General features: G+C 53.5%; 1 protein-coding gene across 1 annotated transcript in view; it reads left to right on the top strand.

Moving 5' to 3' along the window:
- The window catches only part of LOC109396662 (dual oxidase 2-like), a 17525-nt gene extending 2772 nt beyond the window's left edge, over positions 1–14753 (top strand). The window contains exons 7-30 of the mRNA XM_019668677.1: positions 90–318; positions 690–750; positions 887–983; positions 1421–1511; positions 1775–1877; positions 2440–2603; positions 3204–3379; positions 3567–3685; positions 4066–4203; positions 4414–4527; positions 4708–4910; positions 5195–5380; positions 6526–6751; positions 6831–6924; positions 9075–9262; positions 9863–9932; positions 10342–10425; positions 10942–11120; positions 11213–11443; positions 11624–11723; positions 12434–12483; positions 12767–12894; positions 13182–13335; positions 14447–14753. Coding sequence (XP_019524222.1) covers positions 90–318; positions 690–750; positions 887–983; positions 1421–1511; positions 1775–1877; positions 2440–2603; positions 3204–3379; positions 3567–3685; positions 4066–4203; positions 4414–4527; positions 4708–4910; positions 5195–5380; positions 6526–6751; positions 6831–6924; positions 9075–9262; positions 9863–9932; positions 10342–10425; positions 10942–11120; positions 11213–11443; positions 11624–11723; positions 12434–12483; positions 12767–12894; positions 13182–13335; positions 14447–14724 — 3463 coding nt within the window. The 3' untranslated portion in view covers positions 14725–14753. The remainder of the gene's footprint in view (positions 1–89; positions 319–689; positions 751–886; positions 984–1420; positions 1512–1774; positions 1878–2439; positions 2604–3203; positions 3380–3566; positions 3686–4065; positions 4204–4413; positions 4528–4707; positions 4911–5194; positions 5381–6525; positions 6752–6830; positions 6925–9074; positions 9263–9862; positions 9933–10341; positions 10426–10941; positions 11121–11212; positions 11444–11623; positions 11724–12433; positions 12484–12766; positions 12895–13181; positions 13336–14446) is intronic.
- Positions 14754–14840: the final 87 nt, after the last annotated feature.

Genomic DNA, 14840 nt, shown 5'->3' with positions numbered 1-14840 from the left:
CTGTACGGTAAGGCAGCCGGGTCTGGCAAGGGCGCTGGAGGGGCGGAGCGGCCAGGGCTGGATGGAAGGCGGGCTAGGGGTCGGCGAGGTGCCGCTCCCCGGGGTCACACTGCCGCTCACCTCGTCCCCTGCATCCGCACATCGGATGCAGCCTTCGGGGCGGAGCGAGGGAATCGCGAGCCCTTCCTGCAGGCACTGGGCCTGCTCTGGTTCCGCTACCACAATCTGTGGGCGCAGAGGCTGGCCCGCGAGCATCCGGGCTGGAGGGACGAGGAGCTGTTCCAGCACGCGCGCAAGAGGGTCATCGCCACCTACCAGGTCAGTCGCACGGCCCTCCTCCCAAGTCCTGCTCCACAGGAGGCTCCGCTCTCCCCCAAAGCCCCTCACCCAGAAACTCCGTTTTCCAGGAGGACACCCTCCCCAGAGAGCTGACGCCTAGGAAGGAATAGACCCTGAAATGATAAGGAGGCAAAGCGCCACTTATACAAGAGATTTAGCTCACACCCCCCCCCCATATATACCCATTTCTTTCGGGGGACAGGCCTCCGCGTCTCTCCTGTTTGAGCTGCCTCTCCCATGACTACTCCTGCCTGGTCCGCACCTCCCACCTAAGCCTTCCTTGGGCTCAGATCCCTCCTGGCCTGGCAGCTACAGCACTCAGCTCCCCTTTCCCCTCTCTTGACCCTCAGAACATCGCTTTGTATGAGTGGCTGCCCAGCTTCCTGTGGAAAACACCCCCAAAATATACAGGTGACAGTGTTGGGGGACACCTGGGCTGAAGGGAGATGTAATCAAGATCTATAGGGGGAAAGAAGACAGATGGGTGCATGTTATGGGAGGATGTGGGGGTAAGGAGCTCATGTCTCTTATTACTCCCATGGGTTAGGGTACCGCCCTTTCTTGGACCCCAGCATTTCTCCAGAGTTCCTGGCGGCCTCTGAGCAGTTTTTCTCCACCATGGTGCCCCCTGGCGTCTACATGAGGTGAGGGAAGGGCTAGCGGTGAGAGAAGCAGAGGTGGCAAATCAGCAGCCCTGGGGTCCTGGAGCCTTTTATACACCTCCACATGTCATGAGGGAAGGGAAATAGAATTTGGAGTCTTGAGAATTTGGACCCTGGGATAGGAGGTTCAGACTTAACAGGGAAATCTCAGCTCCTCTTAAAGGCTGAACTTCAGTTGCTGAGAAGGATTTGTCCAACAGCTGGGTCACCCTCTTTCTTCCTTCCCTTCCCACACTTTGTGGACAAAGAGCAACCTTGACCTTCAATCCGCACACATTACCAGATCCCTGCTCTGTTCAAGGAAGTGCAGCGGCCATCTCTCAGTTCTGTCCAGTACCCTCTGAGTCCCTCACCTCACTCAACCCCATCTCAGCTTCTTTCCTGAATCCCCTTACCACATCCTTGATTCCCCATTTCAGAAATGCCAGCTGTCACTTCCAGGAGATCTTGAATAAGGGTTTGGTCAGCTCCCCAGCTCTCAGAGTCTGCAACAGCTACTGGATTCGGGAGGTAAGCCTGGGTTCAGGGTCAGGGGAAGGTTGGTTAAGGTGAGTCTCATTACATGGCGGAGGGGAGCAATTCCTGTTCTTGGGTGTTGCTGCTCTAGGGTGGTGTGAGATGATTAGAAAATTATCTGGGGACAACAGCTCAAGAGACTCTAGGACTGGCCAAGGGCCCTTTGTCCTGAGGTGCTGTGGTCCAGGGTGAGAGGGACTAGGCTTTGGGGAGGGTCCTGAAAGCCTACCTTAATTGAATGTATTGTTTACTTCCAGAACCCCAATCTGAACAGTGCCGAGGCAGTGAATCAGCTGCTGCTGGGAATGGCCTCCCAGATTTCAGAGCTGGAGGACAGGATAGTGGTTGAAGATCTGAGGGGTGAGCTCTGGAGCCAGAGGGAATGGGGGCCAGGAGGCTGGGCAGCCTGGCAATTCTTCTGAGTTAATCAGCAAGTAGACCTAGGGTACCTACAATGCAAGAACACAGATACAGACTGCAAATAGCCATTAGAAGAAAATAAGCCTTGAACTTGTTTTCTCTCAACTTACAGTTTAGTGTTGTTTTTATTCTAAATTACCTATGTCTGAGTAGGTGGGGGATGGGTGGCACCACGATCTCTTGCGCTTAGGTCTCTAAAGGTTTTCCTCCAGCCCTGTCTTGAGGTTAAGGAGGTAAAGGCCAGGGAATTTTTTGCTTGGTGACTAGAACAGTCTTGAGTCTTAGGAGAAGAATCTTGCCAGAAAAATTACCCCTCATTACACATGGTGACACTGACCTCGCACCAAGGCAAGGTTGATATGGACATAGGTCATATGCTGATAAGTGCTGGGGGTGTGTGGGGGTGGGGGGGAGGTAGTGCTCACAGCTCAATTCAAGGCTGTTGGGCAAAGAAATGTTGGAATGACTGAGCCTATAGCCTGAACCTCTCTCTCTTCCTTAGATTACTGGCCCGGCCCTGGCAAATTCTCCCGCACAGACTACATGGCCAGCAGCATCCAACGTGGCCGAGATATGGGGCTGCCCAGCTATACCCAAGCCCTGCTTGCCTTGGGGTTAAAGACCCCAAAGAACTGGAGTGATCTCAACCCCAATGTGGACCCCCAGGTCAGGAATAGTAATGATAATAATAGCAGCTAAAGTTTTCCTGTGTCCATACTGTTCCAAGTTTTTCACATATGTAACTCATTTAATCTATGTCAAGAACGTTATAGGATAGATACCATCATTATTCCCATTTACCAATGACATAATTGGTAAGTTAGTCATAGAGGCACAATTTAAATTCAGCTACCTGGTTCCAGAGTATGTTCTCACCACTATATTGTACCATTCGTGCAGGGTGGCCCTGGGGTTGGGTGCCATTGTCCTATTCCTGAGGTGTTCCTCCCATGAGGAAGGGTGATCCTGAAGCTGGTAATCATTGGGTCCAGGAATTCTGGGTAATAATGGTCACAGGGTATGGTCCTTAGGCATCTGACAGTGGTCTCACCATGGTCAGGGGCACATTGGTCTTCCCACCAGATTTGTTACCAACTGAGGGGGCTCCCAGGAAGAGGAGACTTCCTCAGGCCTGAGCAGCAAGCCAAACAATTGACAGGACCTGTGTTTGAGGGATGGGGCAACAGTAGCTGCCCTCACCAAGACACAGACACATAAATACACATACATATGTGCACACACTCTTCACTTCCTATGGTGCCCCAGGTGCTGAAGGCCACAGCTGCCCTGTACAACCAGGACCTGTCCCGGCTGGAGCTGCTCCCGGGGGGGCTCCTAGAGAGCCATGGAGACCCTGGACCCCTCTTCAGCTCCATAGTCCTTGACCAGTTTGTGCGGCTGCGGGATGGCGACCGTTACTGGTTTGAGAACACCAGGAATGGGTAAGGCCTGCCTGGGCCCCACCTCCGACTCCACCTCAGCCTGGGCCCAGACCCTCTGCCTGTAACAGCCCCCGTGGGTCCTTGATTTCCAGCTGGTCCCACCCCCTCTCAACCCCTTTCCTCATTCTCAAGTTTGAGGCCTGCAGCCCCTTCCCATTCCAACAATTCCTGGCTTCCTCCAACTTAGGCTTTTCTCTGAGGAGGAAATTGCAGAAATCAGAAACACCACTCTGTGGGATGTGCTGGTGGCTGTCACCAATGTGGACGCCAGTGCCCTGCAGCCCAATGTCTTTATCTGGCATGAAGGTGAGTGGCCTGGGAAAACACAAGCAAAGGTGTCCAAAGAAAGGGCCAAGGTTGGGGGAATCACTTGGTGCTATCCAGGAAGCCAGGCGCCAGGGAGCCCCTTCTGTGTCTGGTTGGGAGGCCTGCATTAGGTTGTCTTCCCTAGTAGGGACTGGGTTTGCAGGCTACACCCTATGGTCAAACTACAGTGGGTGCTGAGAGATAGGATATGGAAGGGTTTTTTTTGAGGGGAACATGTTCTAGGGAGGTGAGCCTGGGAGGGGGGAGGGCACCTGCCTGGGAGGGGGGAGGGCACCTGGTTCCTTATGGGAGAAAGGAAGGATGCCCAGCCAAGGAGTGGGATCCTGAGGCTTTGAGGTTTTCTGTGCCTTCTTCCTCAGGTGCACCCTGCCCTCAGCCCTGGCAGCTCACAACCGAAGGCTTGCCACCCTGTGTACCTGTGACTGTGCTTGACTATTTCGAGGGCAGTGGTCCTGGTTTTGGTATCACCATTGTGGCTCTCTGCTGTCTTCCACTAGGTGAGCCCTTCACCCCCCACCCATCTCTCTTCTCCTGGCCTCCCCTCCCCACAGACTATCCCTGCCCCCCATTACCTGCAGGGCTAGCTCCTTTGTACAGCTGAGGCCAGGCTCGGGGAGCCTTGAGAAGGGAGGTGCAGCAGCCAAAGCCTCAGTGAAGCTGCTAGTAAGGGGCTCCCCTACCCACTGGCTCCTTCTGACCCCCTTCAGTGAGTCTGCTTATTTCTGGGGTGGTGGCCTATTTCCGGGGCCAAGAACGCAAGAAGCTACAAAAGAAAGGCAAAGAGAGCATGAAGAAGGAAACAGCCAAAGATGGAGTGCCAGGTGAGATGGGGCTGGGGAGTGGGAGGAGGGACAGATGGTGGGGAGATAGAACCAGGTTACAGATGTGGGGGGAAAGCCCGGCTTTGGGGTGCCTGCTCAGACTGGTAGAGTGGAATTGGCCTAAAAGCAGGGGCCTAGGGACCTCTGCTGATGTGTTCTGCCTAATGATCCCCTCCTCAGCGATGGAGTGGCCAGGCCCTAGGGAGAGGAGCTACCCCATCAGCATCCAGCTGCTTCCAGACAGGCGTCTGCAAGTCCTGGACAGGCGTCTCTCTGTGCTGCGCACCGTCCAGCTGCGGCCCGCACAGCAGGTCAACCTCATTCTGTCCAACAACCGTGGACACCGCACCCTGCTGCTCAAGATCCCCAAGGAATATGATCTGGTATGGCCATCCTGCCTTCCCTCTTACAGCGAGTCCTCTCAGGTCACCCTCTTCTCCGCTACACAGCTCACCTTTGAGGGCTGATGTTGGGAGAGGCACTCCTTTTGGAGGTTCCCACACTCAACCTGACCCGTCCTCTGACCCCCTTGGGCTACTCACCTTGCCCCAGCCTGGACAGATGGGGGCAGCTTTTCCTTCCTTCTCCCAACCCAAGATCCTTGGAGGGGAGGCTGAACCAGAAGCTTGAACTCTGAGCTTTGGCTCAGCCTTCTTCCCCCCACCAGGTGCTGCTGTTTAACTCGGAGGAGGAGCGAGGCAGCTTCGTGCAGTATCTGCGGGGCTTCTGTGTGCAGTGGACTCTGGGCCTCCATGTGGTTGAGATTGGTGAGAATGAGCTGTTCAAAAAGGCTGTGACCAAGCAGCAGCGGGGCCGCATCCTGGAGGTCTTCTTCAGACATCTCTTTGCCCAGGTGCTATGGCTGTTCCTTTTGGAGATGGGACCAGCCCAGGGGTTGGAGGGAAGCCGGGCCTGACAGGACTCCACATGGGGTGAACAACATTTCTGCTCTGTGGGCTGGAAACAGACAGCCGTGGTTGAATCCTGGCTTTGCCACTCATTAGCTATATGACCTGAGGCAAGTCACATCATCTCTGCTCTGTGTTTCAGTGTCCTCATCTATTAAACAGTGATTAAAACAGGATCCATCTCCTTGGGTTGTTGTGAGGACTCAGTGAGATGGTTTACATCAGTGGTTTTCAAAGTGGAGCCTCTGAACCAGCAGCAGTAGCCTTACTTGGGAATTTGTTAGAAATGCAAATCCTCAGCACTCCTGTTTCCTCAACACCTGACTTAATACATCGGGAACTCTGGGGTTGGGGCCTACAAGCCCACCAAGGCATTCTGAAATGCTCTCTAGTTTGAAAGATACAGTTCTATGTACAATGTTTAGCCCAAATGCTTGGTACAGCAGGTCCTCAAATAATGTCGTTTCATTATAATGTTGATGCGATGCCATAGGAACTTAACTCTCGTTTATATCAATGAGCCAATGGTAAAATTGGTTTCATTATACTTTGTTTCGCTTAAAGTTGCAGAATCTATTGTGACATTAAGTGAGGACTTAACTGTATGTTATAGGCATTTAACAAGTGATAGTTACATGTATATGACTTTTAAAATCTTTGCACAATGGACAAAGACCAAATCAAGGACATGGCAGCACTGTCTGAATTGGCAAGAGAATATATCCCCAGCCTCTCCCTGCCAATCCACCCGTGTCTAGTACATCTTCTGTTCCCAGTGTAGATTCTCTCGCTTTTCATCCCCAAACTTTGCCCCTTCCCAGTCCCACTCCCTGCCTGCTACAGACCCAGCATTATTTCTACTGGTATAAAGTTCCTGGATCTTGGGTGTAGGGAGCAAATGGGCTCAATGCTAGAGATTCAAGTTACCCCCTCTACAGGCCCACATCAGGAGTATATCTGAGGACCAGGAGTAGCCATCAGGGCTCACCCTTTCTGAGCTGGACTTGGGAAGATGTGAGGGGTCACTGAACTGATTCCAGCCCAGGACTCACCTCCTTTTCTCCTCCCCTCTGCTGCTATCCAAGTACAGGTGCTGGACATTGACCATGCGTATGCAGGGGCGCTGTCCCTGGACTCCTCACAGAAAGTGCGAGAGGCCCTGACGTGTGAACTGACCAGAGCTGAGTTTGCCGAGTCCCTGGGCCTCAAGCCCCAGGACATGTTTGTGGAGTCCATGTTCTCTCTGGCTGACAAAGATGGCAATGGCTACCTGTCCTTCCGGGAGTTCCTGGACATCCTGGTGGTCTTCATGAAAGGTAGGGGGATGGTTGGCCATCCCAGGACCCAGGGGTCTTTCAGCAGAGAGGCGATCTGCATCCTCCTTTCTCTTCCCAGGCTCCCCAGAGGACAAGTCCCGCCTGATGTTCACCATGTATGACCTTGATGCGAATGGCTTCCTCTCCAAAGACGAGTTCTTCACTATGATGCGGTATGGTCTGGTCCCTCCCAGTCCTGAGACTTCCTGATGTTTTAAACAGGAAAACAAGTCGGGTCAGAGGAGGGTAGGTGAGGAAGTGATGTGGCCATCTGTGTCACGTCCTGCGTGGCAAGGGCAAATGGGACACGAGAGGGGCGACGCAGATTGAATAAGAACAAGAGACAGAAGTAAGATTTAAGAGCGAGACCAAGGGGCTCAGCCTTCAGAGATAGACTGAGCCACCGAATCGGGTCGAGGCATGGTTTTTATTGATTATTTTCAAGGAAGTAAACTGCTATGCTGTGAGTCATTAACTGTGTATTTTTGTGCGCCTTAAGGCCTTTTCCATTGACCTTTTCCCAGTGTACTCCAGCAAATGCTATGCCTTCGTACTCCACCACATTGCCCCAAGACATAATTACATGTCCTCCCAGGGGAGACAGCTGATATCATTCCATCAGGTCCCAGTCAGGCCGAGACGCCCCCCGAGAGAGCTTTACAGATATCATTCCATCCGGCCTCAGTTTTCCGAGACACTCTCTCGACTAATGGGTCAGAGGCTAATGCAGAGGGGGTGGTCTAAGAATCGGCTGTAAGGCGACACATCTGCACTGAGAACTGGCCCTCAGTGCATCCTAGATTCTCAGAGCAGTCAGCTTCAAAAGTTTACCTGGCCAGTCTCCTGACTACAGGAGGATCTATATCTGCACTGTCTGTTAAAACTGTCTGCACTTACTGTTAAAACAAAACAAGACTAAATAACACAATAGCTGCCAACACCAATATGACAAAATAACACAATAGCTGCCAACACCAATATAACAAAAGTGCACTAACCCCTTTTGGATACCTTTGGCTCTTTCTAAATTCTTCGACAGCGTACCTAACACTATGCTTTTATACAGTGAAATAATGGATGGATGATCTTGGTCACTCTTCCAAGGACTGCATGTCATTAATTACCATGACAGGCACGTGGAGAAACATGGAAAGTTCCTCTAGTTTTTATGGTGTGCTGATAAAGATCAGTTTTGAGCTCATAGACTTCTTATTCTTGAAGACAGTGCTCCAGTAACACAGCCCCCTTCAGCTCCATAAGGACAGAGCTCATATCTCTCTTTGTTCCCTGCGGAATCCGCCTCCTTCGAGCTGTGATTGGCACATAGCAGGCATTCAATACATAGTTAAGTGAATAAGATGAAATAAATGAGGAAACGAATAAATGGAATGCATACAACAGCTCAGATATTTTTAATTTTTCTACTCCCTTAAGCCTTTCCATTGACTTCTGCATTCCCCTTAACTGCCACATCCCTCTTACTGTCCAGATGCTACAACTGGACATGGATTGCTGGAATGACCAGGGTGAAGCTAATTGCAGGCTGTACCTTGCTGTGCATGCCATTGCAGGCCCAGGCCCGGGCAGGGCCTCAGGAATCTAGGGGAGGGTCCCTGCCCCTGAGGGGTGAGCGGTGAGCTCCCACCTTCTCATCCTCTGCTCAGTGTGATTCTTGCTCAGTCTCAGTGAGACGATGTGTCTTTTTAATGTGATGACAGTACTTGTTCTGCCATGCAGGAGAAAGTCTTTTTCCTCTGGACTCGCGCAAACTTACGTGCATTGTTTGTTTTGCCCCAAAGCACAGCCACTGCAACTGCCATTCTGGGTGCTGTCAGATTGGGTGTGGAGACACTCCTGCCCGTGCCCTGGGGTGTTGGCACAAGGAAGTAGCAGCCATGGCAGCTGTATCCTCTCCCCCCAGCTGTCTGTGCTCCCACTGGACTGTGAAAAGGGGGAGCCCAGCAATGGTGTGGGAGGTATCAACGCAAGAGAGTGGGCAGAGAGCTAACCATGTGAGAAGGCCATGGCGTGCTTGGACATGTCCCTACACTAAGTGGACATTTATCCCAGCTGTAGCTGGCCCCCTGTTTGAGGGCTGCTCATTCAAATTGGTCAAGGTCACTTTCAGTTTTATTCTGTCCTTTGAGCCCATGGTCACACCACCCAGCCTAGTATCAGGTGCAGGCTGGATGAACACCTTTTCAGTGCTATTTCCTGGGTCACTGGTAACCACATTAGATCATCTGGGGGTTGCCCCACCCTGCACCTGCCTGAGCCTGACCTTACTGGGTGACAGGCTGCTCTGTTTCTGGTCATTCCCCAGGTCCTTCATTGAGATCTCCAACAACTGCCTGTCCAAGGCCCAGCTGGCCGAGGTGGTGGAGTCCATGTTCCGGGAGTCGGGCTTCCAGGACAAGGAGGAGCTGACGTGGGAGGACTTCCACTTCATGCTGCGGGACCATGACAGCGAGCTCCGCCGCACGCAGCTCTGCGTCCGAGGTGGGGGTGGAGGTGTGTGAGTATGTTAGGAATGGTCAGAGTCAAAGAAGGGTGTGTCCTCAAAATGAGAGTTCCTGGTGGATAGGACCCAGATCTCAGTTCTCTCTTAGTCCTTGATGCATAGCACAGAGCCAGGCATGCGGAATCAAGGGCATCACATACATCTGGGCAGTTTGTGCACTGCACAAAGATGCCCACTGAGGGATCAAGGACGGGCTGCCATCCAGCCTACATGCTGCTCACCAACCTATGTGCATTGGTCTGGGTGTGTCCAGTCAGAGGAAAAGGCACTATTTTCTTTACACAAAGGATCTGCAGGCCCTGGCATCAACCTGGAGGGGTACCCCTTTTTCTAATTGCATGGAATTGCCACACTGTCCAGTAGTGGCTGCTCTGTGTGCAGTGCGTACTCAGTGTGGGAAGTGAGGGAACACTGGTGTGGGAAGTGTGGGAAAAGATGAGAACATGACCAAGTCACTGGCAAGTGCTGTGGCTGCCTTCCTGGAGGGACAGGGGTGGAGAGGGCGGTGGAGGAAGAATCTCCCACCCCATCCCACCCCATGCCACCGCCTTCACGGGGAAGCCTGTCCAGCCTCTTGTTCTCCTCTCCAGGTGTTGGAGATATCTTTAAACCAAACATCAGCTGTCGCGTTTCATTCATCACTCGGACTCCTGGGGAACGGTGAGCAGGAATGGGGCATTGGGAGGTCCCTTTGGCTAGGTCCCCTGCAGAGAAACGAAGGAAGTAGGGCTGGCTGAATCCACTCCTGGGGGCAGACATTTCCTTCTGGAAGTACCTCTTGGTGCTTGGTCAGTCCTAGCCCACATTCCAGCTGCATCCCACACCCCATATTGCTCAGGAGCCTGGGTCTCTCCCTGCCATTACAGGACAGAACCGTCCTACAAAACAGATGACCAGATCGTATTCATTCATTATGCCTTGCTCCTGCTTTTTCCTCTCTGACCAGTTTTATGGGCAGGTTTCTCTGGACAGGGATGTGTCTCCGGATCCACCCCTACCTCACCCCCAAACTCTGACCTGGTGGTTCTTCTCTTGGCTGCAAAAATAAGCCCCATTTTTCTTTTCTCAGCCCCTGCTTCCAGGGAGTGGGGCTCTCTGCCTCAGAAGCCCCAGAGCTGGGAGGCCCTGGGCTGAAGAAGAGGTTTGGCAAAAAGTAAGTGTTTCCCAGACCCCTGTGCCTGAAGAGACGTGGGGAGAGGTCTCAAGGTCTCCAGGCCCTGCCCACAACCCTTTGACACACAAGGGACCATCCTAAGTCTCATTCCATTTGTCCCTGACCTGACTGGTGGGTTGTAAAGTCAAATGATGAACACCCTTCAGGCCTGGCACTCAGAAGCAACACCTAGATGGCAGAAAGGGGTTTCCTGGCTCCTGCCTGCTTTGTGTACAGCAGTGAGGCCTATGCGGGGAGCAGGAGGAGGGAAGGACAGCACAGACAGGAGGAAGAGGAGGTGGAGTAGTGGGGAGACATAGGAGGGGGTGGATGGGGCAAATACAGATGAGAGGTAAAGGTTTGGGGGATTGGGCGTCCACACCCAAATGCTTGCTCCTTCCTCTGTTGTGGCCCATCCAGACCCCTGCCAGGTCACCAGGTCTCCTTCATGGGGTAGTATTTCGAGGAGGCCAGGGTGCCTTGACCTTAAGGTCACCCTGCCTCCCCCTGCTGCAGGGTGGCCGTGCCCGCTCCCCGGTTGTATACAGAGGCGCTGCAGGAGAAGATGCAGCGGGGCCTCCTGGCCCAGAAGCTGCAGCAGTACAAGCGCTTCGTGGAGAACTACCTGAGGCACATCGTGTGTGTCGCCGTTTTCTCAGCCATCTGTGCCGGCCTGTTTGCAGAGCGTGCCTACTGTACGAGTACCAGGTTGCGGGAAGTGGGAAGGGATGTGTGGAGAGCCCTCTGGTTGCTTATCCTGCTCTTCACCATCCCACTCCGTCCCCAGACTATGCCTTTGCCTCGCCATCCTCGGGCATTGCAGAGACCACCTTTGTGGGCATCATCCTGTCGCGGGGCACGGCCGCCAGCATCTCCTTCATGTTCTCCTACATCCTGCTCACCATGTGCCGCAACCTCATCACTTTCCTGCGAGAGACCTTCCTCAACCGCTACGTGCCCTTCGACGCTGCTGTGGATTTCCATCGCTGGATCGCCATGGCTGCTGTTGTCCTGGCCAGTAGGTGGCTCCTGGGCATCCCCCCGCATTGCTGCAGCCCCCTGGGTCTAGCTGGGGTGGGGAAACAGCAAGGCGACTGGAGCTACTTATACCTTCATCTCTCCCTCCGTGTCTCATCTCCCTCTGGGTTGGACATCGAGTCGGCCACGGATCGCATATCTAATGGTCTGTCTCTTTCAGTTCTGCACAGTGCTGGCCATGGAGTCAATTTCTACATCTTCTCAGTCAGCCCCCTCAGCCTGCTGGCCTGTGTCTTCCCCAACGTCTTTGTGAATGATGGGTCAGTTCTGGGGAGGGTCCCCTAGGCACGCCTGGACAGGCCTAAGAGTATAATAGAAAACAAATAGATGGTGCTAGACACTCCACTCTCTCACTGAGTGAGGGTGAAAAGCCGGCCCGCTTGGGGAAGCTGAGAAGTGACTTTCTTGTCCTCAGGAAGAAAGCTGGCCGTTACTGGCCAGAAAAGGAGTTTGGGAGATGAAGTTGGAGACTTTTTCCCACATGTACCTGACGCGCAGCTTGCCATCTCAGCCATTCACTGCACATTTATGTGTCCATCCAGAAGCCAGAGAGTAGGGATGCCAAGATACAGGCAATCACTCAGCAGATACTGAGCATTTACTATGTGCCTGGCATTGTTTTAGCATAGGGATAGGGCCATGAGCAAAACACGCCCCCCACCCCACCCCCGCCTTCACAGAGCTTATAGAACATGAACCAAGCATGCCTGGGCAGGCCTAAGAGTATAACAGAAAAGGAAGCAAAGATCAGCTGCAGTCAGAGTTCAGGGGAACAGCTGAGAAAGCAGAGGGTGGACCTGCAGGAGGCTGGGTGCCATGTTTCATGGGAGGATCCCTGGCCATTTGGGTGGAGTTCCAGTAACTTCAGCAGTCAGGAGTCAGGGCTGGCAGGAACAGAATCACATTGTGATAGTGGTGGAGCCCCTCCTGCTCCAGCCAGAGGCTCCATCCATGTACCTTTGCCCCACAGGTCCCAGCTTCCTCAGAAGTTCTACTGGTGGTTCTTCCAGACAGTCCCAGGTAGTGGGTAGGGCTGTGTGTGGGGTCTGGGGGTTCTGTCTGAGGACCTCTCCTTTTATCTTCATCTTCCCGTAAACACGCACTTGTCTATAGTGGCCATAGGTTCCCTGTCTGGCCTCCAGGACAAGCCCCAGCTGCAGCCTGTTCAGCAAGCTGTCCTGGAGGCCAGGGCGGGATGAGGGAGGTCAGGAGAGGAGGGCAGGATGGGGGGATGCTCTGTTATATTCTCAGCCCAGGTGGAGGTCCTGAGACTCTTCCCTGACTTCATCTTCTGTACCCTCAGGTATGACAGGGGTGCTTCTGCTCCTGGTCCTGGCCATCATGTATGTCTTCGCCTCCCACTACTTCCGGCGCCGTAGCTTCCAGGGTTTCTGGCTGACCCACCACCTCTACATCGTGCTCTATATCCTGGTGAGGGACTTCTCTGGACAGGGCCAGGCCATAGGACGGGGATGACCACTCATGATGGGGGGTGGGGAGAGCAGGCTGAATTGGTCCCAAGATCTCAGACTGAGACCCTGAGATCTGAGACACACACCCTCCCCCCCCCCCCCCCCGCCCCACCCAGTGCCTGAAGCTGATACCAGCCCCATCTACCCAGCCCAGCCCCAAGGCCCAAGCAGGAAGTGCCTGGGCAAAGGACACGCAGGAAGGAGCCCTGGCTGGGCCTAAGCTATACTAACTGGTCATGTCTCCAGCTCATCATCCACGGCAGCTTTGGCCTGATCCAGCTGCCCCGTTTCTACATCTTCTTCCTGGTCCCGGCGCTAATCTATGTGGGAGACAAGCTGGTGAGCCTGAGCCGGAAGAAGGTGGAGATCAGTGTGGTGAAGGCGGAGCTGCTGCCTTCAGGTATCAGGCCTAGGATGACTCTGGGTGGGGAGCACTAGAAGTTGACTTAGGGGACATGGGGAGACAGCTGCCCAGGCCTCTTGACCTCCTTCTTGGCTCTAATAGCCTTGGGGACCCCTGCAGCTTTCCTGATGCAAATGCAGCCCCAGAAAGGGCTGTGCTTAGCCCCCAGGAGGACTTGAAGACAGAGAGAAGTGACTATGAGAAGAGGTGGCTGAAAGTGCAGACAGAGGGGTTTAAGGACAAGAAAGACCCACGTGTGTGGCCCGGGTACAGGGCAGGGAACCATATATCCCTTTCCCACCCCTTCTCACAGCATAACCCCTTCAGAGACAGGCCAATCACCCTGATTGCGAGAGCCTGTTGAAAGTCGGTGTTGGCCAAAGTGGGTATTTGCATCCCTGTAGAGGGTTGCTGAAGGTGACCTTAAGTTTCGTGGGACTGTCTAACCTTCAGGACTCACATATTGAGAAAATTAACCTCATTTCAACTTTACTGGCAAGTCTCCTTTTTCAACAAAAAGAAAATAGGCCTGAGGCTCAGCTGTGCTCAGGCTATAAACAATATCTGGCTAAAATTTGATAAAACATACTGCCTTCTATTTAGAGCGCCTTCCACTGGTTTTCCACCTACCTTAGTGATCTAAGCTTCTTGTTAAGGCCAAACAAATTGAAAAACTAAATCACCTTAAATAAAAATGTTAAATAAATGATACTGCAGGAGGTGTGCAGATATGGCCCATCACAGAGGTAACCCTCAAATGGTGGAGGTTTGGTAAACACTGGAGATAGATGGTCCCTGAGGAACCCAAGGTCCCCTGACCCAGTAGGCTGGTATCCAAGACAGTGGTATTGGGTCTGAGCCATTTGTGGGAAGAGGGAGCTGAGAGGAGGAGAGGGGCTGGAACAGGGGAGCAGAGAAGCCTAGCTTTCGGGTTACCCAGGAAACAGAGGAGGGGGCCCTCTGACTCCCAGCCCAGGAGCCCCACTTGCTCAGACCACGTGACTGCTCCCTGTGCCTCAGGCATGTGGAGAGGACAGGGTACTGGCCAGTTCTCAGGTACCAGGAACAAGCCTTCTGATCCCTGCCCTTCTCTGCCCATGACACCCAGGAGTGACCCACCTGCAGTTCCAGCGGCCCCAAGGCTTTGAGTACAAGTCTGGGCAGTGGGTGCGGATTGCCTGCCTGGCTCTGGGGACCACCGAGTACCACCCCTTCACACTGACTTCTGCGCCCCATGAGGACATGCTCAGTCTGCACATCCGGGCGGTTGGACCCTGGACCATTCGCCTCAGGGAGATCTACTCACCCCCAACAGATGGCTGTGCCAGATACCCCAAGGTACCCAGACCCAGGCCAGATGTGTCACATGCTCCCATATCCCCTTAGCAGGCTTTGGCCCTGCGGCACCAGACTCCCCACTGTGTCCCCCACCATCCAGAGACTGGTTGTTTCAGATAATGCCAGAGTGCCCCTCTTGCCCTCGCTCTATACATCTACCTGCC

Source organism: Hipposideros armiger, unplaced genomic scaffold (genome assembly GCF_001890085.2).
Source record: "Hipposideros armiger isolate ML-2016 unplaced genomic scaffold, ASM189008v1 scaffold_531, whole genome shotgun sequence".
Classification (NCBI taxonomy): Eukaryota; Metazoa; Chordata; class Mammalia; order Chiroptera; family Hipposideridae; genus Hipposideros; species Hipposideros armiger.
Note: the sequence above shows the minus strand (reverse complement) of the source record. Positions and strands in the feature narration are given on the sequence as shown.